The following is a 26,134-nucleotide window of genomic DNA, read 5'->3' on the forward strand; positions in this document are numbered from 1 at the left end:
CATGCTGATGGTATCACATGATCTGAGTTAAACATATATGTATTTATTGTGGGGTGGGCAGTCTAATGACAGAGGAGGGAAATGATAAGGAATGAATGTTTTGACAGAAATGGGGTTTTTATAAAAGGTGTAGATTTGTAGATAGTTGCCATGAAACCAAGAGGGGGAAGCTATGACCCTTGAATTATTTATATAGGCAGGTACTTTTTCTTGGAAACAAAGCTGTAAGACGACCTAGTTTGCATGATTAATAATTTAAGTATTTCAGAAAGCTCCTCGGTTATGAAAAAAGAACGGCGCCTTTAAAGCTTTCATTTCACGAACAAGAGGGACATCTTGTGGTTGAACATACAATAACACCATCTATTATTAAAGCCAAAAGATCACAATACATTTTCAATCTACAGGTTTCAAAAATAAAACACTATGGCACAGAGAACTTGGTGAAAAAAAACTATATGCATGCAAAAGAAAAGTAAATGTGTCCTGTGAATGCCATTTTTCAAATTGTTACACAGAAAAGAACACATACAGAATGCTGAAATAGGCTTGTTCCTTTGGTATGGAAAGTTGCTTTACTTATATGAACTTGTTTGGTATTACAAAGTATATGCTGTATTTTTTCTTTACAGCATTGAAGATAAAGAACACGTGATAAACACATACATATAAACAGATCCTTCAGTTATTCATGTCATTGAAACATTGAAGGTGAACTTTCCCCAGCATGTGCAATTTCAAACAATATCGCATATTATTGTTTTCGTAGTAGTTCATCAGCAGTGCATGTCTGTTGAAGATTCAAACTACAATTATTTTCCATTTTCAGATCATGGAATAAAGGCATATCATTAAATACTGTGTTTATCTAAACACTGTTCATTTCAAAAGCAAATACAGTACCTTTGACAAGTCATTTGCACCTTTGCAAGTATGTAATATTATGCAAGCGGTAATGGCGAGATGTAGCCCGGCAGGCTTGCCAATATATAGCCCACTGAACCATATGATGATAGGGTACAGAGACACCATTGTCATTTTTACGAGCAAGAGTGCTATCAAAATTATTTAGCTGTAGTAAAAGTACTACATATTGCTATAAAATACAAAAACTTGAACAAACACATAATTGCAACTTGTCAACATAACACCGGTGAAATCAGTGGGAAGTGTTTTTGTTGTTATTTGAGGAATGCTTTAGTTAAATGTAGGGTCGTTTTAGTGAGTGTGTATGTATGTATGTATGTATGTATGTATGTATGTATGTATGTATGTATATATATATATATATATATATATATATATATATATATATATATATATATATATATATATATATATATATATATACACTATAGTCTTCAAAAGTTTGGGGTCACAAGTTTGGGGAAATGTCCCTATATTTAAAATAAAATCACTATTTTTCAATGAGAATAATATGAAACTAATCAGGAATACACTCTATACATTGTTCATGCCATAAATGTCTATTCTACCTACAAACGTCTGTATTTTTAATGCATTATCTACATCGGTGCATAAAGGCCTATTTCCAGCAACCATCCCTCCAGTGTTCTAATGGTCCATTGTGTTTGCTGATTGTGTTAGAAGGCTAATGGATAATTGGAAAATCCTTGAAAACCCTTGTGCAATTCATGCTGCACTCACACAAATAAGGCAACAATACAGAGTTCTGAAGATTAACCGAATAGCAGGTTTTAAATACTGTTAATTTGAATATTTCATCCTTCTATTGGAGTCTTTTAACATTTAAAACACACACAAAGAATATTGCAAAGGTGATTTACTGAGGTGCCATCAAAGTGTGTTTCCATCAAGGAAAATGACAACACTTTTGCGTCTTGCTGTCAGTACCATGTACTGATTCTGAGGCTGCATTTGAGTGCTGCTGGTCTTTTCCCTTTTTTGGGAGGATATTCATATCATTTACATCTACCTATACTCCAAGATTCTCTGTGTACCACTGAAAAAAAAACTGAAAAATCAAAACATCTGTCACAAATCAGGAGGAAAGAGCATATTTGAGGGCGGGGGTTGTCAAAACACAATGCTCCTCAAAGGCTTCCTAGTTCTTGGGGAAAGAATAGGGAATGAATTCAGCTATATAAAGCTTTACGTACACCCCCATTTTCGATGTAGCACGGCATGAGAACACAACCTGGAAATATCCTGAGGGTGAAATTAAATGGAAGGTTTGATGCATCTTTTGGATGTACCAGAACCTTATAAAGACCAAGATACAGTGAAAGCATCTTATTGGCACTCTTAAGACAGTTTTAATGGAGATTATTCTCTAAGGCTGTGGTCAGTAGTTTAGAAAATATCTTGTACCTTTGACTGTGGAATCAAATTCAACTGAAATGCACTTAGGACTTATTTTAAAACAGAGGTTCTTAACCTTGTTGGAGGTATCGAACTCCACCAGTTTCATATGCGCATTCGCCGAACCCCTCTTTGGTGAAAAATTAATATATTCTTTTCAAATTCAAGACATCAATGTTTTTACTGGTGCACACAATGAGCTGTGTATGAACATCCCCTTTTTCAAAGAACAAAACCAACACAATGCATGAATTCAAAACAAATTACATACCTGCAAATCAGCATGACTTCTGCTGTTGCCTTTGTGAGACCAGTTCAGATACGAGTCATCACGAATTTACACGATAAATCAGGTGTGTTCGGTCCTCTCTACAGAAGAGGCTCTGCCGAACACCTGAGACTGACTCACCGAACCCCTAGGGTTTGATCGAACCCAGGTTAAGAACCACTGTTTTAAAATGAAGGATACTGCATGCAGCTCTGCAAAAACGTCCACCAGGGGAAGCCAACGTGTGTTGAGTTTCAGGATGAAGTGACTTCTCAAAGGAGTTGTTCAGTCTTTAGTCGGTGCGTTCTCATCAGGTCTGCGCTGTGGAATGTGCGGCTGTGGAGTCCTGCAATAGCTAACAGTGAGCCAGTAAGAGATTGGCTAAAGCTGATCCGCCATCTGTATAAAATTTGAACTGGACTGACTGTTTGAGGACATAGTTCTGAGGGTGGGTGACGCAGAAGGGCTCTCATTGTGGGCCAGGGTTCCCTCAGAAGCTTCTTCCCCATCTGGCAGGTAAGGAGGAGGTGGGAGATCAAACCAGGGAGGCCGACTGGAGGAAAACAAAAAGCATAAGCACACGTCTCAAAGTGTTCAGGCGACACAGTGGTGTACTGGTTAGCATGTTCACAATTCGGTGTTGCAGGGTTTAATTTCGGCCTTCCCTCTGGGTACTCCGGTTTCCTCCCACATCCCCAAAACAAGCATCGTAGGCCGATTGACCAGTCCAAATGGTCCGTAGGTGTGAATGGTTGTTTGTCTGTGTGCCTTGCGGTTGACTGGCAACCAGTTCAGGGTGTACCCTGCCTACGGCCCAAACACTGCTGGGATACTCACGTTTTGAAAAGTTTTGTAATGAGAAGTTTAAAATTCTTCGATGATGATGGGAATGAATCAGTGGGACCGCCATTGTCAAATGACAATGAAGAAAAGCAGCAGAGTTACAGTAATTATCTACTTCTTTCCAGGCCCGAGGAGGAACTGTATCCATACTTCAGTGATAGCCTGATAGGCAGCTGCTGTTGCTGTTTTTTCATAAAGACAAAGGCATTAAACGGCTTCATGGTTATGGTGATGGCACTCCAGACATATTATAGACGTAGGAAATCCAATTCATGCACATACAGTGCTCTCACTGTTGTTTGCTCTGTTATGCGACTTTGAGTTCCTGGCGGATGTAGAAAATGCTCGTGCAACTAGCAAGGTACTACCAAAAGAGCACCGATGAGGAGCCCCAATAACTGGAATCTCGACTAGTAAAAAAAAAAAAAATGTTTCTTTAATTCCAAACACGCACAGAAGTGAAAACTGCAGGCATACTCGAAATCCAGCTTCGCAGTATCAGCTTTTGACAATGAAACTGTCAACAATAAGTAGAGTCAAGGCGTGCCTTGCTGCAAACAAAACAGCACACTGGATATAATGAATTTTACCTGACATCCATGACGGCCTGAGAGTATGATGGAGGCGTCTCCATTGGCTGTGCAGTAGGACAAAGAGTATCAGACAGGATTTGCAGCATCTGAGTAGATGAGCTATGCTGGTTGGCTGAAGAGGGGGAGCCAGGAGGAGAGAGCCCTGGATCACCAGGATGCATGTGGCCGTGATCCAAGATGACCAAGCGGGACAGCAGCAATGGTTGGTGGTGGTGAGGGCCTCCTCTTACACCAGTGGGAAGCAGAACACTCCTCTTCCTTTGGTGATGAAGCACCAAGGCCAACAACGCTACAACCAAAACGAAGATGATGGCACTCCCGATGACAGCGTAGGTGATGCTGGGGTAGTAACGCAGACGATAGTCCAACGTCACAAAGTCCTGGCCGGGAGCTTCTGCAAGGGAAAGGGGGTACGAAGTCAAGATATGTTAAGGAGTCTCTTACCACTAAGGAGACTTAAGTAAGAGAACTACTATATAGATTATATAGACTGGAAAGAACAGGCACTTGGGAGTTGTGGAACCAAAGCATTAAACTGCCTTCATTTGAAAATGGACTCAATGTAATCCTAAAGAGGTACACGCCAGCATTTTATTACAGCTCAAGAAAGCCAAGGCTGCACTCCTTGGGTGACCCAGGTTAAATTTTTAAACCCTCATTCATTATTATAGACACAGGAAAAGGACAGAGGCTAAGTGGTGTGAACAACCTCAAATAAAACATGATCCATGTTTTTGGCGTTGCAGATAAGAGAGGGTAGAGAGGATCAAAAATCAAGGTTGCACTTTAATTGCCATAATAGGGTTTCCAAAAACTACTGAAGTTTAGGATAAAAAGAGTTGTGTTGCCAAATAAGATAAAAGAAGGGACTGCCAGATAGCATTGCATCTTATTGTTCTACAAACACAATAAGGCAATAGCTCTGAAAGACAGCGTGAGAATATAAATCAAGTTAAAGCATGCGCAAATCAAATTTCAACTTCATAATGGCAGATTGTACTGTGTAATTGTATAAAGAAGTTAGAGATAGACTCGGCCCTATTTATTAAGTCACTGCAGGCAAGCAGTGCTAATGAGGAGGGAGTATTTTATATTACCGGTTGCTATTTTATTTCAAATTATACAAGTGCCTCGGGCTCAGGCTATAAACAGCAAACCTCTGGGTCCCTCATAAAAAGTTCAAAATGCAAAACTTTTTCTAGTCTTCGTTGGAAAGTAATGCTTCACTGCCTGAATAAACTTTGTTACAGTTCCAACAATAGTGCGCCTTTGTGTGGTCTGTGTTACCTAGCGACCACACAAACTGCTTTTGAATGTTGCCCAAAGGGCTTGACAGGAAATGAGAGTACGAGATACCTCCAGGTTGCTATAGCAAGACCTCGCTTACATCTAGGAGGCTTAAAGGTCAGACAATGCGCTAAAATATTCACGCGGGATGCTTGCTTGTATGTATTATAACTGAGCAACATGTGACAGTTAATTTTATGGGAACCATGTTTTAACTTTTGTGGTAGTTAGAAGAGTGCCAGCAGCTGGTTTCACTGCATATACAAACAAACAAGGTCATACATGTAATTGTCGTTCCCTTTACCTATAGGGAAATTAGTTGCAAAGGGTCAGAAACAGCTATTAATCGAAAGGCTTTTACAGAGTGTGATTCTTTCAGACTCTTTCTCTGTCTACCTTACCTTGTAGGCCCAAGAGGCTTTTGAAATATCTCCACGTGTATGTGTGCGTACATATATTGTTGAATTCCCAACAAAGAGCGGTGAGGAATGCCACCTACTCATGTACCATGACTTCCTTGATGAAATCTAATCTTATTCAGATGCTCCACCCACCTGCTTCCCTCCTCCCACGTGATTTAAAATTGGTCAACACTTCATGCTACCAATTACAAGCAGATTGGACTCTTAGTTGAGAACAATTTCCATAATTACCTGGTTGAAAAAAAACACACAAATGTATGCACCCCACTGCCGTTCCCCAAGTCTGTCAGATGTCACTGCAATCCTCTGGGAATGCAGACAAACAGACACAAAGAGAACTCATACTGCCGCAACAGTAACAATAGGGGCTTGATCGGCACATTAGCTGCAGAGTGCAGAGGCGTGAAAGGCGTTTGCAAATCACAGAGGGATGGAAAAAAGAAAAGAAAAAAAAGAACATGACATGCAGCATCCATTTTTTTGTGAGGGAAAAGAGGTCTTTGTCTCTCAAACCCCCGTTGAGTGCATGAGAGCGCAACATTAAGGAGTACACATACACCAATTTGTAACAACTTAACTGATTTTTAAAACGTGAAACACCCCACACTGAACAACGATGTGTGTTTACTCCTCTTACCACATTAGAATACCAGACACACCTGCAGTGGTGCCTTGAGACACGAGTGAGAACGTTTTTTGTGATTTTTATTTTTTATTTGACTTGCAAACACAAACTTGAAATATGGGTGCTGTGTGATGGCCAGGAGACTTAACTCACTTCCAAACAAATGGCACTCTGGCAGATACTTAGCAAATCTTCTTTAAAAAAAAAAAAAAAGAGAGAGAGGTTTCATGCTGTAAGGAGAATTGCACATTGTGCATTAATCACCAAAGCCTCCACTACCTGAATGATAACATACAATGGGGAACATATTTACTTTTTTTTTTATTTGTGGGCAATCAGTTAATATTTGTGCACATACATTTTTTACTAAGAAGTCAGTGATTGTAAAATATACATTGTCATGCACACTATCTTTCATCACATAACCCTCTTTGGTCAGGTGAACTCTCAGAACATGAAAGGTAACATTCCCTACCAGCGAGTCTGGCCGCGCTTACTTTGGACAGGGTATATTTAATGCAACGCTTTCATGATCAAAGTTGGACCTTGCAGTTCCCCAGAGGCTTTCAAACCATCACAAACAGACATGAAAAGCATGCTACAGAATTCTGGGTAGTATTCCTATTAAAAGTGTGCCTGCACACAAGGATGACAACAGCGTGCAGTGACCCTGAACAAGGCACTGAATGCCCCCAAAGTGCTGGCGGCCTGTTATGCCTTCTATAAAATGTAAATTATTCAAATGAACATTTATTGCAAACATTTTAGAGAAATAATAGGCATTTTTTTCACTTTATTAGGTATCATACATAATATCTACTAGTTACACAGTGTATACATTAAGTTATCAGATGTACAGCCTTTAACACTCTGCCACTTGAATGAGCTGTTTTCCATGTTTCTCCATAAACAACACCCCTTCAATGTCCTTGCGTCCTTCTGTCCACTACTGCTATTTTTTTGTTTGTTTGCCATGTTTGGCTTCCTGGATTTAGTGCATTGCCTCCCTTGTTGACCTCCCCCATCTCAATCCCTCCTATTGGTGATTTACTGTATAGTAATTCAGAATGTTGATGCAGAATGTTTTGACCGAATTCAAGGTGAATGATGCTCCAACTATTGTGTGTGTGTGTGTGTTTGTGCAGACAGTAAAACATTGAATGCAATTGACTCTCTTTCACTGCAAGTTGTGTCCCCATATCCCACCACAATCTTGGCATTTCACTGACCTCTATTACAAATTCCTTGCCTTGTAGGTATCCTGGGGATATATTGTAGCGAAGAAGAAAAAGATGCGGACCAGATGTCGAACAGGTGAAAAAGAGCTTTTTTCAGTAACATGTCCGAACATTTTATCTCGCCTTCTGCAGTCTCAGGAGAAGCATCACCATCTAATTAACGATTGGCATAGCCATAAAGAGCAGTTGCTGCCGAATGCATTCATTCTGGAATGCTATGCTCACTATATTTTTTTACCTTTATCTTTTGGTATAAAACTCATTTGTGACCAGTTTTCCATTTTGTTTTAATCCGCAATATGTGGAAAAAACAAACCAATATACGTAAGACTGACATTGATACACTCTTCATCAGGAGGAGTGAAATCCGCTAGTTATTTTATTGTCTCCGTCACAAGAAAATACTAAGCTATTGACATTATTATATGTGACCTTATATGTGGCAAATGATCAATTACAATAAATTATTACAAATAGATTTGGAATAACCAACATTAGTAAGTGAATTTAGAAAGTGCCTTTCAAAAATTTCAAATCAACATTTCCCTCTTTATTTATGTCACTTGCTTGTGACTGAGTCTCCTTGCTGGCAAAGTCAATCAAATGTTGTATGTAACAATTTAAGATAAATTGGGGCAACAAATGCCATGTTCTGCCTTCAATGTAAAAAGAGTGCAACAAACAAACACCAAGCAGCTTAAGTTAAATCTGAGGTGAGGGCCCTTCAATCCTCATCGGCTACTTTTACATGCACTGTATTCAAGTCACCAATTTGTGGGACACACTCAATTAAAACCAATGAGAGAGCAACATAAAATAAAAATGAATTTGGGTAATAAATGTCCACCTCAGAAAAGTAGAAATGGGGATATCCACTATTTTTAGCATATCCCTCGGAGCGGTGATCGGCACTATGCACTCCCGCTGTGTCTCCAGTACGCTGAAGACATATTTCACATTCATAAAGCACTTTGGTTAAAAAGACTCAAATATGAGGGGGGTGGGAAGGGGGGAAATTAGTTATCGTCCCTCGGCTCCAATTTTCCAGGCTTTGCTAATCCGAGTCTGTCAATGGCTGATAGAAGTTGGTCACAGCCACACTTCCCCTCATTGCACAGTCACTTTGTGCGATGCTAATTACAGGTGGGGGGCTTCTGGTTCCTTTGGCAACTTGGCTGCTGCAGTTATGTTCACTTCTGTGACATATAATAAGATGTAGGAACAGACACTGAATTGGCAGGCTCACAATATTATGTCCTGTACGAGATGAGACGAGAAGAGGAAAAAACAAAAGTGCTGAAAAGAGAAAAAAACCACTAGGGGGCAGACATATAACATGCTTCTATACACTTGTATGCACACAAACACTGGGCAATTTTAAAAAGTGTGTGTGTGAGTGTCTGTGTACATGTGTGTGTGTGTGTGTGTGCGTAGCCCACACCATCTGGCTTCACACAGTTTTTTATAGTTCACTTTCACAATTAGCTTGCAGTCTATCCAAGATACTAGACTTATAACCATGCTCCACGCTGTACATCGTATTCTACACCACCATCACTCGCATCACATCATTTGCGCTAATAATAAAACATGTAAGATGTAGTGTAATTACTTCAGTCTGTGCAAAAGACACTCAGTCAGTTGAGTTGATGTTTTTTTTTTCAAAACTAATTGTGCAGTGCTCGTCTAAGTGCCAAGGACAAACATACATTTTGACAGATTCTGGGTGAAATTGTTAAATATGTCCCTCTACTTTTTGCCATACTGAGTCATTGTCAATAAGCATCCTGCTAACAAATTCCGGATGTAATCACACAAATATAATCACCCACGAGTCTGTCACATTTGTTGTTGCAGTTAATCACCAACGAACAATTTAATTTCTTCAGCCTCAGAATTGAAAATGGCAAAAGTCTGCTACCTTCACACTTCATTAAAAATGTTTTTATTAAGTTCAATACAAACAATAGATATGATCTTGATCATTTACATGCTAGAACGTAAACACCTGCTGCTATTCCAGTTAATTGAATTTTGATAATAATGGTGTTTATGAGTGGTTTACCACAGTCTTTTCCTGCTAGAAAATGTACTTAAAAATAAGGTTCCTAAAAAAACCTGATGGTTCGGAGCAACCCAATCATTGCATACTGTCGATGCATCAGTACACTATTTTCATACTGTATATATTCTCTATATACCGTAGCTATATATCCAAAATATGATCGCAATATGATTTGTAGACTAGCAGCAATCGGGGATCATCCTAAACATAACTCACCCAAAATCACTCTGGCACTCAAGATGAATGTGCTAGGTTGTCTGATATATTTTACATAGGAAACATGTCGGGTCTGACAACTTTAACGGCTTGTGCAACAAACATCAAGAGCAAACAGGTACATTGTAACTGGGAGAGCTACACATAGTATTCTTGTTGAGGTTTCCATTAACTGGATGACTGACACAGTGAATTAGTACAAAATGATATGACTAATTGCTTTGGGCAACACTCAATACAAACACTCAACAGACCTCTGAGAGCAAGTGACCGCTTGTCGAAACTCGAAAATGGCATTAGCACTTACATCTAATCTATTTATGAAAAATCAAGCATTTACAGTGGCAATAATGCTCAGTTTAGATCGACACAGAGTTCAGAGTTAATTTAACGGCATGAATGTTAATTTGGTTGTACAATGCAGTGGTTTAGAACTGCGCTGCAACAGACTGAGCTCTCATTTATATGCACATGTAGTCATGCACCTCTTTCCAGTTGGTGTATACTGTACACCAACCTTCTATTTCATTATTACACCTACACAATTTTATGAAATTCAAAATTGGTCTGTCTGAATAATCAGTTTTGATTGACTGACACTGATATTACTGCATTGCGGTTGCAGAGTACTCCTGCAATGCTTTTATGTACTGAGAGATGTTTCTGGTATTTTGCTTGGCTCATTTAACTATATGCGAGTCAAATATTGCAAACTGCTATATGTATGGCGCAGTGCAGTTTGAAACAACTGTAAATCAAAACCGTTATTACCTTTTTAATGGCAGAAGTTTTCATACTGCTCTTGTACTACCACATCTCATTAAATGGTGCACTGCAGTCAGTCTTATTATTGAAGCCAGTCTGTGTACATTACAGTATATTGCACTTATATACTGTTGAACAACTTTGTCCATTAGTTGAAATGAAAACTCTGAATTGCTCATAGGTGTGAATGAGGTTCTGAATGGTTATTAGATGGTTTGGGGTCCTGCTTACCATAAGACCACTGGTGGTATATAAAAATGACTTAATGTGATCAGCTATGATGTCTACTGTTATGAGTTCTTCTTGTCGTATGAACCATCACAGAGCCTCAAGGTCATGAAAAATTAACTTGACTAAAACAGAATTGCTGTCACATGTTAACTATTCAGTGACAGGGCTATTCTCGCCCATAGTTAATCTTCATGTCTCCTGTCATGTACTACATGATCATGAATTGAGAAATAAGGATTTAATGCACATAGTGTGTGTCGGCATAGTACAATGTCGTAAGTGTATATCATCTGATTTACTTTAATGTGTGTAAAAGGGGGTTGTCTTCATGGGACCTCGATTTGCCTGTCCTGTAATAACTTGTTCGCTCCATTGCTTGCTACGATCGGAACAATCGTAACACTCAGTCAAAACGTTCAGTTTTCGGCCAGAGGGCGGTGGAGGTGGGGTGAGGGGTGTTAGGCTAGAATTAATGGATGAATTTGGCATTGGTTAGAGAGAGTGGAGAACAGAAAAGAGATGCTCACATGCATTTAGGAGGTGGCGGTGTGTGTGTGAAGCATAAAAAGTCAAAACAACCTGTATTTTGCTCAGAGGATTATGAACATTGAGATGTGCAGTAAAAGCAGTACGGCTGCTCAGAAATCAAAATAATCATGACCTGCATCTTGATGACGCGGAATCACACATGCATTGAAAAAAGCAATATAATGAATCATGTGCTATGTCAATTTGTTTTGTCCCATGAAAAGAACATGGAAACATATTTACAAAAATATTTGGGCTTTATACTCTACTCACTTCTGTGACATGCTTTTTATGCTTTCTTCTCTGCATGTTCAAGGTTTCAGATTATAGTGTTAGGGGTTAACCCCCCTTTTTTTAAGAGCACCTTCCTTGCACCCCCCAACAAATTTTTTTGAAGAGCTTGGATAGAGAGGATAAAAGAGAAAGGCTCATCCTATCATGTCTAATGGGTAGTCACCAAGGCAACGTTCTTTCTGGCTCAAAGTTTAGTGGAAGATAGTCTGACAGTGCATGTCAAACTTAGAGGTAAAAGCATAGATGTGATTGAGAAGAACAAAACACTATGTTTCAAATGTATTGGAACCACAGACTTCGCCCTAAAATGTCCTTTAACACTAACCTGTGACTTATGTCTTTCACAATTTACTGCAAAAATCTATTGAATCAAATTATATCACGTAATCCTGAAAGTTACATACGGGTGACTAAAAAGTTCAATGAAGATGGAGACAATGCAAAAAATAATATGATTACAAGATTATGCTGTTACGGGGTTATTTTGAGACAAATTACTTCTTTGTACACTGGAAAGGCAAATGCTATTTCTAAGTCAATTACTGGGAGACTCGCTGCAGCACCAAGGTCTTTGCAAAAGGACAATTGCTCTAATAATAAGATGCTGAATAATCTAGTGCTATTATGTTATTATTATCATCAACAGTGCTCATTGTAGCTGCTTCTTCTTTCTAACTATCACAATGATCACATAAAAAGTGTAAAGTAAATGTTTAGTACTTTTAATTAACTGTGACATGAGTATGCAATTTTCCACAGATGTAAACATTTTGTGTCCAGCATCTTTGAGTTCAATTCCTAAAAAGACGCAAGAGTTTTTTAAAAAGGGTTGCATTCATGTTTTTTCTTCAGGCTATATGGTGGCCCCTTAGAACTTGAACTGAAATTTCAAAGAAACTATTATCAGAAAGTCAAAGAAGAATCCAAAACCATAACAAAAAAAGGTGAGACAGAGGAGACAAAGCAGATCAGCATAATCTGACCTCACTTGCTCCCTTATCTCCATATTATGTACATCTGAAAATGTTTCCTATGACTTTTTAAGTGAGTGTATACCCTTTCACAAGGGTATCAGTGATGATAATCCAAAGAGGAATATGGCTATGATTAAAGGGTTATGACAATTTATCGCTGAAAACAGTATTTATTAAAGCTACTGCTGCAAAAAGGAAATGAGAAAAAAATCATTTGACCAAATCAAAGGTTGGAAAAGGCTGTGTTGAGTTTCAAAGGTCCACTGAGCCTTTCCATAAATGATTCATTACATCCAAGTTTAGTATAATTCCAGGTAATGTGCTAGACTCATCTATTTCATCATCTAATTAGATAATACTTAAAGAAATACCATGTATAAGTATAAATGGAATTATGAACACACATTGCCTTGGTTCATAGTCACTGCTTAGGTTTAGTTTTTTTTTACACGAATAAGGATAAACATAACCAAAAAAGGCCCAAGATCTAACATTGAGCAATAACTACCCACACATCATAAAAACACCTGCAGATCTTGCTAGAATAACTTTGAACTCAGAGAAAAAATAAGTTTTCAATTGTTGATGCGACTCCTATCACCACTAAACATGCTTATATTTCAAATATAATTCCCAGCTTTCCCTGGGTTTCTGTTTTGCTTTAATCTGCTCTTAGTAAAAAAGTAGAGCAAGACCCCAGTGTCTATTCCACCATCAACTCACACTTTAAACATTAGGCAAGGTGAGGCTGAAGGAAGACAATGAAGCCCCCGAGTCTTTTATCAACGTTAAACAACCGAACAACACCCACCAAGTTGCTTTCTGCTATACTAGCTTCCTCCATCAGCTTGTCTGGCATGAATTTACTCTGAGCTGAGAAATATTTGATGTTAAATCACAGTGATAAATCAATGTAATCAATCAATGTTTTTTGCACACATCAATTGAATAAAAAAAGGAAATAAGCAGCTTAAAGATACACTGGTGTTTACATCCCAATTCACACAATTTTACATCTATGATGATTTTGTTTCTTGCAAAAGTTGACATTAGCATTCACAGCTATTTCATTTCCAGCATTCTATTTTACTCATGCATTTGGTCTGAGATTTTGAAATTTGACATATATCAAGAGCATGCACATATTCATGTAACATTACAATGTCTTCCCCAAGCAAACCTTAGAAGAGCTAGAATACACAGATCAAACGGTGGCATACTGTGCAAGTGATTCAACTTTGGGCCAATTGGATTAATGATGCAGCTTCCAACAATGCAGCATCTGTGGCCTGAGGGAGCTGCAGTGATAAAACTTTGGTGGACTTATCATCACACATTGAAAGCTAGGATGAGGAGGACGATGCAATTACATGTACAGTTTAACTTGATATGCTTTATGTCCTAATTTCAGTATATACAACAAACTAGAGTACTCAATTGTATTTGCGGATATTGCAACAATTTTCTTAGCTTTGAGAACTTGTTCATGTTAAAAGTTGTGTGCTTACATTTAGAGTACTAACACAGTGGATATTGTGGCATCAAAAAGTATTTGCCTTCTTTCAATTTTGTTTGCATAGCTTACCCACTTGAAAGTTTCAGATTATCAAACATAGTAAAATAGGCAAAGCTACCTGGTCTTATATGAAAAACGGTGCCTCTTGTTAACTGTACCCCTCATTTGTCAGACAAAAAATAAACAATCAAGTTCATTTATGCTGACTACACTCAAGTGTGATTACCTCCAGACCTGTTCAATCAGGAAATCACTTAAACAGAACCGTAAAGTCAGCCAAAAAGTGTCAAAAAGCTGCAACCCCCCGCCCCAAAAGAAAATTAGGATCGGATAAGAAATACATTTTTGACCGAATTGACCGAGTCTGGAAAGGGTGAGAAGACCATTACTAACAAAGCCTTACAACTACAGCAAAGCCAGAAATGGAGAAAACATGGAAAAGTGGTCAACATGCCCATGAGTGGCCAGCCTACAAAACTCCCCAAAACTACAGTGACAAGTCATCCAGGAGGTCACAATGGAACAGGGCAACATCTAAATAAGTGCAGCCCTTCTTGCCTTAGTGAAAAGTCAACCCCTAAGTCAACCGCCAAATTTTCCCGACAATACGTTCTATGCAGCCCTACCAGTCTAAACATTGTACTGTATCAAAGTCAAAGTCAAAGTCAAAGTCAGCTTTATTGTCAATTTCTCCACATGCCAAAGACACACAAAGAAACCGAAATTTCGTTCCCCCCTATCCCACGGTGACAAGACATGGCTCACAACAGACAAACAGTAAACAAGTATAACAAAAGCGTGCTGAATAAATAATGAATAAATAACACAACAATAAATAAATAAATAATTAATTAAGAGGAGCGTAAAAACGCGTACAGCAGACATTCCCGAAAATAGCGCAACAGTGCCGCACGCTACGCAGAAGGGGGTAGCGAGTTCAGGGCCCTAACAGCCTGGAGAAAGAAGCTGTTGGCGAGTCTGGTGGTGAGCGAGCGCAGGCTCCTGTACCTCTTCCCAGAGGGCAGAAGGTCAAACAAGGAGTGAGCCGGGTGACTCACATCTCTGGCAACTACTGTATACTTATTAAGTCAGTATATGGAGAATATGACTTAAGGAGGAAATCCACCTGTTTTTACCCTCAAGGAGCAGCCATTTTGCCACTCGCTGTCAACTGAAAATGACAGTTACTGAGTTAAAAACTCACAAAACAGGGCAACTCAGCGATTGGGTTGTGATCAAATGATGTAGCTCACTTGGGTTTTGCAGCAGGACAATGATCTAATTACAAAATTCAAAACTTGACTATTCTGTGCTGCATATAAAACACCAGTCTCTTCTTTATAAATTTATAAATTTCTTTATCATTTATAAATCTTGGTACCACTTTCACCCAAAACGAAAATAGTGTATGGGAAAGAAAGCACAGTTCCACATTCTGATTCTATTTCTATGAATTTCAATGCAAAAAGCTTCCCAGTAAAGTGCCAGGGGAAGATGTGTTTTTGTGACACGAGTAGCTATAAAGCATCACTCAAAACCCATCCCTCAGGAGTCAACCCACTTGGTGTAGTCATTCAGTCAGTGTGAGTGTTTGCAAAAGGAATTGCCTTATAGCTCAGTCGGCAAAGCAAAGCAAATCAAAGCAAAGAAAAGCAAAGCAAAGCAAATTAAATCAAATCAAAGAAAGAGAACCCTTTATATTATGAATGCAGAAATGTACAGTGAATCACTCATGCATTATGCCATTACCTCATGTACTGGAGTAAATTTACATTTAGAAGTCAAAAAATACCCTAGTTAAAAATTGTATTAGAAATAATTAAAAACAAACCTTTGCATGATTTTTGAAGTGTTTGTTAGTTTGAATTCTACATATTGCTGGTGTCGGAATGAAACTGAATGAAAATGAATCGTGCACATTTTTTCACAGATCTTGGTCAATCCACACAAGTGTGCTTTTTTTTTAATCCAAAATGTCGAAAATGGTACACACGCCAGCGATCTGTTGCGTCTGGTGTGACGCCGAATCGGAAACATCGCTTTTGTCGTTGTTTCACATCACAGTCTATTGTTGTTTTCAAAGAAAGAAAGACTCAGCAAATAAATTACCAAAAAGGATATGAACTGTGCATGAACACTCTAAATTAAACAGTCTGCAGTACAAAACACTACAGCACAAAAAAAGAGTCGATGACTGACTCACAAAGAGTCGTTACGTGAGGTTGGAAAGAAAGATAATGGCAGTAAGAAATAGGGAGTATGGAAATTCAAAGCCTCAGTTGGCAGATATTGCAAGGTTGAAGCTCCATGTGAGGAATAAGTCACAAGAACTGAAAAGATTTTACATCACACAACAGTTTTTTTGTTCCACTTATTTCTTTCTCTATTTCTTTCTGTCATCATACTTTCTTTTTTCTGTATTGCTGTTTAATTTCCATCTCACAGTTGTCGCTCAACTTAAATTCAGTCATCCTCATCACTCTCCTGCATCTATACTACTTGTTCATTCCCATTTCAGCGAATACCACAATATCCTCTTCACTTCCACAATTTCTTCCGCCATCAGTTTTTTCCATATGCTGTCATGACCCTTCCCAGATCCACCATCTCTATCATCCTGTTCTTTATCCACCCCGTGATCCCCTCTTTCCGAATCCAGTTATACCTTTCTTTCAATAACTGTCACTTCCTTTAATCCCTTATCTCCATCAGATTTTCTCCTGCTCAACTCACTCTTCTTCTATTTTTCCATCCCATTTTCCATCCTATTTGATACATTAGTTGGCTCTTTTTCCCCCATCATGTGTTGTCTCCGTCAGGCCCTCATCAACTCACATTTGTCTCTCAGTCTCTGGTGTGACTCTTTTCTCTCTTTTCATCTTTTAACTTGAGCCACCTTTCTTTCCAGATTAATACACAACAGAACATGGATGTGGAAATCTTCACTTGCAGGCCTGAATTGTAACTCACATTTACAATTTCTATGGTCTGTCAGCAACACCTTCAGCTAAATTGTTTTTGCGGGTGAATGCACACATACAGAATTGGCATGGAGCAGAAAATATGGCCCATTACAGCGAGAGATGACTGACTCACTTAGGTGGGCCTCTATTTATTATTATTATTAAGGTTCACTGCCCCTCAAAAAGATTATGTGTGATTTCTGCATAATTAGTTCATTCTAAGAACTTGATTAATATATACATATTGTGGAGCAACCATAAGTGCAAAGTGTTTGATAAACACGGAAGGGAAAGGTAACTAAACACATAAAATGCAAGGAGAAAATGTTAAAAAAATATTGCACTTATTCCAAGTGTCTGTTATTCAATCAACCTCAACATACTCGCAGGTCAGCACCCGCACATTTAACTATTTACCGTATTTTCTGGACTATAAGTCACTTCGGAGTACAAGTCGCACCAGCCATGAAATGCATAATAAAAAAGGAAAAGACATATACTATAAGTCGCACTGGAGTATTAGATGCATTTTTTGGGGAACTTTATTTGATAAATTCCAACACAAAGAACAGACACGTCATCTTGAAAGGCAGTTTGAAATAAAAATAGAATAGAGGCAACAACAGGCTGAAAAATTGTAAGGTACGCTAACGTTACATGACACAAACAACGAACTGAGAACGTGCCTGGTATGTTAACATAACAGTTATTCAGGTAATTATAGCATAAATAACATGCTAACAAGTTTACCAAATCATCCGTGTCACTCCAAATCACTAAATCCAATGAAATCTTCATCCTCTGTGTCACTTTTAAACAACTCCGCTAACACCGGAGGTAGAAGATGCGGCACTTCCTCTTTTATGTCACTTACGTCAGACTCATCAACACAATTATCAACACAGGCCTAGAGCGCCTTTTGCGGTTTTGTGTGAAAATAACATGTGACATGATATCACAATGTATTGATGATTTCACACATAAATTGCTCCAGAGTATAAATCGCACCCCCCGGCCAAACTATGAAAAAAACCTGCAACTTATAGTCCGGAAAATACGGTACTGCCTTCCCCCTCCAATATTTCTTAAGATTTTACATTTTGGGATGCAGGAGGACCCCTATTTTTTGTGGGAAGGTTTTATGGTTTGTCATGGCTTATTCAAAGATTTTAGGGGTTAAAAAAACCCCAATGCATTTATGACGGCTGGTCAATTATACACTGATTTTTGCTATTAGCAGTCCGGCCTGGTCCTTATCCTTGCTAATAATGGGGCTCCTCTGTACTGTATATGTCTTTAGAGGCCCCATTATTGTAACAAAGCGATCAGTCCCCATGACTCTGCCGCATACACATGCACAATGACACATGCAAACACACGTACGAGTAAAAGCCCACAATCTTTTCTTGTTCAGCACAAACCAAAAGCAACAGAGGAGCTTTTGTTCACAGTGAAATTCCTCAAGCAGCCTGCGGATCCCTGCTGCCACTTGACCAACCATCACCATGACGACTGCATAGACTGTGGAAGGAAAAGTTGTTGATTTACACAGACTTGACAAGTGACAGTTGACTAGAACTGCTCCAAGGACGTGTGATTCATGTGGACCCATTAGACTTTGGTGTGGCCACAACTCATTTCCAACAATGACTTCAGACCCAAGCGCCTTCAAAAGACTGACACTTATAGCCTTGGTATGTTGGAGATGAGAAAGTTTAAAAGGATGAAAATTGCAACTTTGTAATTCAACAATAAAATACATGACGATACACCTTTCGCATCAGAATCCATCAAGTAGCAATAAGAACTGATGCATAGTGATGTTATAAAATATGAATCCTATTTTATCTGTGCCATGTCAGCATCAGCTAAAATGGTCATCTTCCCTATTTTGCAGATAAACAGAGATTCTATCAAATCAGATTTAAAAACATGCTTTCCAAATTTTCTCAAGAGTTGAAATTCATTTCCACTGGTGGTATGTGTGACGTCCTCTCAGAGTTGGCTCACATGAGACCTTGGACTCCCACACCTCGGTCAACAGCCATTACATTCCCTTTCACCATTTCACACTCCCTCCCACACCTTTTCACTCTGCCAGCTCTCAAGAGGGCTACTGATGAAGGGCATTACTCGACCATTTCAGCGAAACACAATACTTCACTACAAAAAACTACACATCGATTAACATTTTAATCTAATACACCTAGATTATTTCGAGCTGTACTCTGTTGGAAATCAGTGTGAAGGAGATGGCTGCTATTAGCAAGCAAAGGGTTGCCACGAGTGAAAAAAGGCTGGGTGCTGTTGAATTATTCTGACATTCTTTCCATACATCAGTCTGACAACGTTTTAACGGGCAATGGTAATGAAGAGGTTTGAAATAGTGCATGTTGTTAGCTGAAATTCAGCATATATACAGCCCCATATCAATTATATGTTTCATAAAATGGCTTGGTCATATGGATGGATTGTTGAAATCACAGTGCTTATGCAAAACAGCAGATGGAAACAATGCTGGTACATGCAGTGTAGAGTTCTTAAAGTACGATCAGACCAAACATGAGTCGATAGTTTCTCACGGTACCATCCATTCTATTTAAGTCAATGGAGTGCATGCGGAAAGGTGGGATTGCGTGTCGGGCGGCGTGGATATTGTGTTTGACGGGGCGTTAATATACGAGAGCACCGTCAAATTCGTCCATTGGCTGATGTTTGAAAATATGAAAGTGAACTGGCATCGCATCACTGACAGCCAATCACTGTGGAAAATGTACTTACGACATTCTGCCCACAGCAGCACATTACAGTTTTTATTGAGTGCTTTGACCTGTTTGAAGAAACTGGGAATCTCTAAGTCTTCATCATCACCATCTAAGCAGAGCAGAAGACACCTCATGCAAATGCGTTAACCCATTTTCATTGGATTGACACAGTTTTCCCACCCCTTTGCATAACAGTTAACATAGATGTCATTCAAGAACTCCATCGTTTTAGCTATGGTTACAGAATAGAAACAATATGCTCCGAGCTCTTAGAAACTGCCTGATCAGTATGCAATCACAAAAAGCACCTGCCTGACACTTCTCCACAACATTTTTCAATTTGCAATCAGTCTTCAGGCCTGTGTTGCTCTTTGGCAGCATGGATCGAGGAGGCAGATGAGAGGTAGAGTGTGAGTAAGAGGTAGAAGGGTCAGAGAAAGAGGAGTTTGTGTGCGAGGTGGAGGTATAGCTGGAAGGGCTCAGAAGAAGCGACAGAAGAGTATCACTTGGGACTATTTCTTACTCGTATAGTGTAGGCCTACGATAGATTTTTGTTCGTTCCTGTAAAAGACTGTTATTTTCCCAATTTCTCACAAAGTAATGGATTTTATTTTTATTTCCATGTATTCTTTGTGTGAATATTTCATTTGTCAGCCAGTCTGATAAAAAGAATGTAATTAAAAAATCTGCATCAAATCACATCATTTTTTTTATTTTTCTAATTTCTCACACATAATGGATTTCATTTTTAATTCCATGTATTCTCTGTGGGAATATTTCATTTGTTAGCCACAGTCTGAAAAAACAACGTAATCAATAAAATTTGCATAAAAGCATATCTGATTCTGGATGCAGTTTTCGCAAGAGGGCAAATTTGACTACAAATGGCACTGGCGTGTAAGCTACGTACATTCATAGGCTGCAATGACAAGCAATGGTGCATACAAGTGCTGTATTTTGTTGCCCATTGTGTAATGATTGATTGGAGGTGCTCACACACTTGTGTCAAAGTTGAGTTGTTTGAAGGCGAAATTAGCTTTTGTTTGATATTTTAAATGTTTTGGCACAGTTCGAGCCTTTTGCAAGCAAAATGTGTCATTTTGACCTCTGTGACATGTTTAGCCCTCTGAGTTAACCGTTTTGAATATGTGGATTTTGAGTGGACGGCGACGTGCAAACAATCAATAAAAACTAAACACACTTTTAGGCTTCTAGGGGAAGGCGGGCTTTTCTTGCAGGCTTCCTTTCTTAACATAGAAATAAGCCCTTTCTGATATTTCCTGTGCAATTTTTTTTTATTTCTGCTAAGTGATTGGCCTGTTTTATTAGCAAAGCAATCCATGTCAAGTGTGATAGCTGCTAATATCATGCAGCAAAAGACTGTTTGTGATGCAGCTTCCTTTTCTAGATCCCTCTGACACGTTCTCTGAAGATCCACAGCCAACACGTATATTGTAAGTATGCTATGTTACTGAAATGTATTTAAAATAAAATGTATATAACACTACTACGACGCAGAGCCTGTAACGTTGACTGATGACCAGTTTAGGGTGTGGGCCACTTTTCGCCTCAAAGTCAGCTGGAATAGGCTCTAGCTCACCTGCGACGCGAAAGAGGGTAAGCAGTATGAAAAATGAATGGATGGATGCTTCCCAGATCATGTATTTTTCACAAAGGCAACACAAGTCTTTGGGTATTAAAAATTCATAAGCAATTTATTATTATGGATATTAGACAGCACAAAATTTACTGGCTCTTAGTAAATCAACAAAGGCTTCCCTCAAACATGTCTAAGCGGGAGACTCATGATGCCGTAATTCAGTGTTCAATTAATTGTTATTGAAATCAGATGAAAATTATTTTTCAGGAAAAAAATGCTGTCACAGTATCACAATCACTCTTAAAGTGTGACAGGAACAGATTTGCATTTCTCTTCTGTTTTTTTTTTTTTTAAATATTTATGCATGTAGCAATAGTACCCATTGTGCCAACTTCGGTTGAATACACACTGCAGGGCTGAATGTCTCGATCTAATTTACATGTACAGTCCTATTGTGCCAATACAGTTGAATATACACTTCAGGGATGAATGTCTCTAATTTACATATACAGTTGAAGTGAAACCCATCCAACATGATAGGCTTACATTTGAAAAAAGTACATGACCCACGTGCACAAACTGCATGTCAATAATTACACCAATATCAATCCCATGCAGTGACAACACAGAATCAGAACTGTCAAAGGTTTTGTAATTCACTTTAATACAGAATGAATTTGTATCAGATTATTCAATTAATTTATGAAATAATCAATAGAATCATCGATTCTGAAAATTTAGCGATAGCCCTACGCATATTGTAGGGACACAATACAAATATAAACACAGCAAGGGTCCGTGTGCCCTGCAGCTCTGTTTAAACAACAATCTCTTGCCGAAGCAAGAATTCAGCCTTGACGACAAAGCCTATATGAGCAGTAGGGATAAGAAAATAGAATTTTGCAAAACTAGTTTTCGTGTCGTTTCTTTTTCCAGGCTTCCACTGCTCAGCATCAGGGTTTGATTTGATATGGAGGTTGATTTCATCCTCTCAAGTGTATTGCAAAAGCCACACCTTTTCTGCCTGGTTGTGTCTTGACTTACCTCCATCTTCCTGCATTGCTATTCATCACTTCATGTGACGTTATGTTCATGCAAACCATTTTCCATTTTTTTTAAAGGCACTTGATTTCACTCCAACTCTCTGGTCTGTGATTGCGATGCTACCTTTTTGGAAGAGTGCACACAGCGCTGCACTTGTATCTCTCTCTGTCAGTGCAAAATTCAATCACACACTACACATTCAATAAACAAAATGAGCATGAGTACCAGGCTGATGTTTATATACTGGCATGTTTGAGGTTATTCTAATAGAAAACGAAAACACTTAAGGCATTAAAAATGGTGCAGTATGTCTAATTGTAATCTCGGTATAGCCAAGTCTCCTATGAGCGGCGGAGGGCTGATCTCTGGCTATAATTTCCATAAAAAGAAATCCAATGTGGACCCAAAGCAGCAAGAAGTCATAAGTAGGGTGGAGAAGGACATGGAGAGAGGTAAAGGTAGAGGAAGGGAAGTGTGGAATGAAACGCAGTGCTCAGGTGGCTTATGGCGGATATTGTATGCCTTATCTGTCACCTGCAGCTCTGTACTCATTTTAGTAGGCGTGTGTGTGTGTGTGCATGTGTGTGTGTGTGTGTAAACATACGTGGATTTAAATTGCAGTGATGCAAAAGTTACACATCTCAAAGTAAACATTTTTAAACTAAAAGTAAAAGCTTTAATGGTCAATGCCACTTGGAGCATATTCATTTCAGCAATGTGGAGCTATGCCACAATTTTTTGACATCCTAATATGCAGTAGAGCAATAAACAACATTGTGGAAATTAAAAAATACAACCCAATCTCCTCACCGGCAGAGTTCTTAAATCTACAAATAGAAAGCTGATACCAAATTACATTTTTTAAAATCAATATTTTTTTAATTAAACATCATGTGGCTCTTTGCCTTTCTGTTTTATCTCATGAACACAATGGAGAATAATTGACATTAATCTACGTTCTACAACATATGTATGGCCATAAAATGGCTAAATTTTAGGGTCTACAGATCAGAGTGACTTTTAAAAAGAAAAGTGAGATCAATGACAGTTTCCTATCTGGTATTTGTCAGAGAAGCAAAGGAAGCCATGAGAAACATTAGTTTCAAATAAAGGCATTTTTTAAAAAATATTTATTTACACACACACGCACACACACACCCCCAACACACACACACCCACACACCCGCTCGCACACACCTTTGTTTTTTAGCCGAGAGGAGAAAAACACGTCAAATTTATCTGTTACAGCTCGAGCAAAAGAAGTGACAAGCTTTAAACCCCCTTTCCGGAACATTAACATATAAACTCTTTGCTTTGAATGATGCAGTTCTCTGTTTGGAGCTGTTCATTGATGCAAACTTCATGGGGTATAAAAAGAAGTAAAAAGCACAAAATCAAAGTCAGGAAAATGAAGGCTCTACGTAGGTTTGACTTCTGATGAATACAAAACATCAGACATCTCAGAGACATTTGACGGGATATAACAGGATTACAGCACCACTGGGTCAAATAAATGCTCATTTTGCCCATCTCAGCATAAACTAAATGACTGCTATATGTTCTTTGGTTGCTAGTGAGAACGTTATTATTGAAGACCATCAATCTAATTTTATTTCTTTTTCGTCCTCTTTAATGACTTCACTCCTCACAGAAAAAAAAAAAAACCTCAGTGGGACTGAAACAGCTATACACAAGGATGATCAGGGTTTGACAGTTAGCAGGTAGCGTCTGGATTTGTGTTGAAAGCTTGCCTGAAGTACTGACAGAAGCCTTTGACAGCAGCTTCTCGCATGAAGCGAGGCTGCCAGTTGTACCTGATAGAATTTTCATACAAGGCTTCCCACTCTCTGATGTTGGTGATACGAATATATTGTACCCCTACCAGCCACAAAATATGATTTCAATACATGAGGTGCATCAAACATTCTGTCTTCACACAGGTAATAATCTTCTCTTTGACAGTGTCAATCAAAAGTCTTTCGAAAGGCAGAATAATTGATTCAGCTCTTACAGGTAACATTCTAATATCAACAGCATTCTGTGCAAGTGGGCACAATGTTATGCATGATTGGTGTAAACATACCGTACAAAGAGAATCCCCATCAAAAGAGGAATGAAATCACAGCAGCTTGCATAGAGCGTTGCAGCTCAGTCCGACAGATTTATTTTTAAAAAGCGCAGGCTGCAAGATGCATTTCCCAAGTCATGTCTTGAACATCGAAGGTGTGAAATTCTAAGGCACATCTGTCTCGTTAAACTTGGTTTAAGAGAATAATTCAACATTATATCTGTGAGTCATCACTGTCTCAAATCTTTTGTACTGTCTATTTCACTCAATGCTTCATCAAAGTGCAAAAAAATGCAAAAACTCGTAGGCTATTTAGGTTTGTTAATGATATTGCAATCATTTAACCAGGAAACATTGTTAGTCTGCACATTTAAACGGGTAAATTTGATCATGGGGGGTGGGGGGTTGCTGTCACTATTTTGTTTTTGTATTTTGTTTGTGTTGTCATAGTACACAGAAATGATTGGGGTAACAACGGTCAAGTAAAAATCCATTAACTACTTGGACAGGTCTATTTGGAAAAATATTTTAGTGCATTGCTGCAGCCAATGTTAAAAGGAAACAGTACACTGGTGCTGAGGTTCTCATATAAGGCGAATAAATCTGTATTTGCTTTGACATGTGGCTACTTTTGACTGGTGCTAGTCAGACATGTCTTGGTGGCATTTCAGATCAAGAACGTTGCTTTTGGTACAAAAAGCTGCTTTTTTGAAAGTGACACAAAGAAAAAGCCGGAATTTTCTGTGGAAATCTTAGGAAACACTGAATGGATAGAAACATAGTGAAGAAATGTCTGTTGGTGAGCCTCTAACTATGAGACGAGCTTAATACAGACTTGTGGTGACACAAACTTGTGAATGAGCTGGTCTTACCTTCTGTACTCAGGCAGAGCTCCTCGTCACTGTTATCCTGACAGTTGTCCTGACCGTTACACAAAAAACTCCGGTCTACACAGCGGCCGTTTCGACATTTGAAGCGGGCCTCAGAACACACCAAGGGGTTACCTGCTGTAAATAAGAGAAGGAATAAGATCTATCACCAACCTGTATAGACTTTTTGCTCTAGCTTTAAAAAACATGTTAATAAACCTAAGAGTTACGGTACCCTTTCATCAGCGCATGATTTAACTCACACAAAAATAAATGGACAGAACTGACAGTATGATCACCTACTGTATATAGACCAATAAAATAAAAATCTGTCACCACTGCACGAAAATTATTTGATATTTTAGTGACTGTAAGGTTGAATTATTTTAACTGTCTGTTGTCATCCTGATGCACTGAAGCAATCATTCTCAAATGACACCGAGTTCAGAATGTTTCTGCTCGAGTGCAGATGAGAACTAGGAGTTACTGATCCTATTTATCTTGCTTTGGCTCACTGTACTTGATAAATAGACTCAAAAATCATTTTTATCATCAAAACCATTGTATTATAACTTAATACAGCTCATTTTGCTTTTAAAACATGCTACATACATTCA

At 38.6% G+C, this 26,134-nt stretch overlaps 1 protein-coding gene across 5 annotated transcripts in view; it reads right to left on the reverse strand.

Moving 5' to 3' along the window:
* Positions 1-544: 544 nt before the first annotated feature.
* The window catches only part of ldlrad3 (low density lipoprotein receptor class A domain containing 3), a 43,681-nt gene continuing 18,091 nt past the window's right edge, over positions 545-26,134 (reverse strand). For 4 of the 5 annotated variants that reach the window (XM_088379392.1, XM_088379394.1, XM_088379395.1 and 1 more), the window contains 4 exons: positions 25,521-25,655; positions 4,045-4,441; positions 3,037-3,164; positions 545-2,966 (listed from right to left, as the gene is read on the reverse strand). In XM_088379392.1, coding sequence (XP_088235518.1) covers positions 2,884-2,966; positions 3,037-3,164; positions 4,045-4,441; positions 25,521-25,655 — 743 coding nt within the window. In that variant the 3' untranslated portion in view covers positions 545-2,883. Of the gene's footprint in view, positions 3,165-4,044; positions 4,442-25,520; positions 25,656-26,134 lie in introns of all 5 variants that reach the window. The other variant, XM_088379393.1, reaches the window with a different exon arrangement.

The sequence above is a fragment of the Syngnathus floridae genome, chromosome 6, assembly GCF_059516105.1.
Source record: "Syngnathus floridae isolate MCC-2025c chromosome 6, RoL_Sflo_1.0, whole genome shotgun sequence".
Taxonomy (NCBI): Eukaryota; Metazoa; Chordata; class Actinopteri; order Syngnathiformes; family Syngnathidae; genus Syngnathus; species Syngnathus floridae.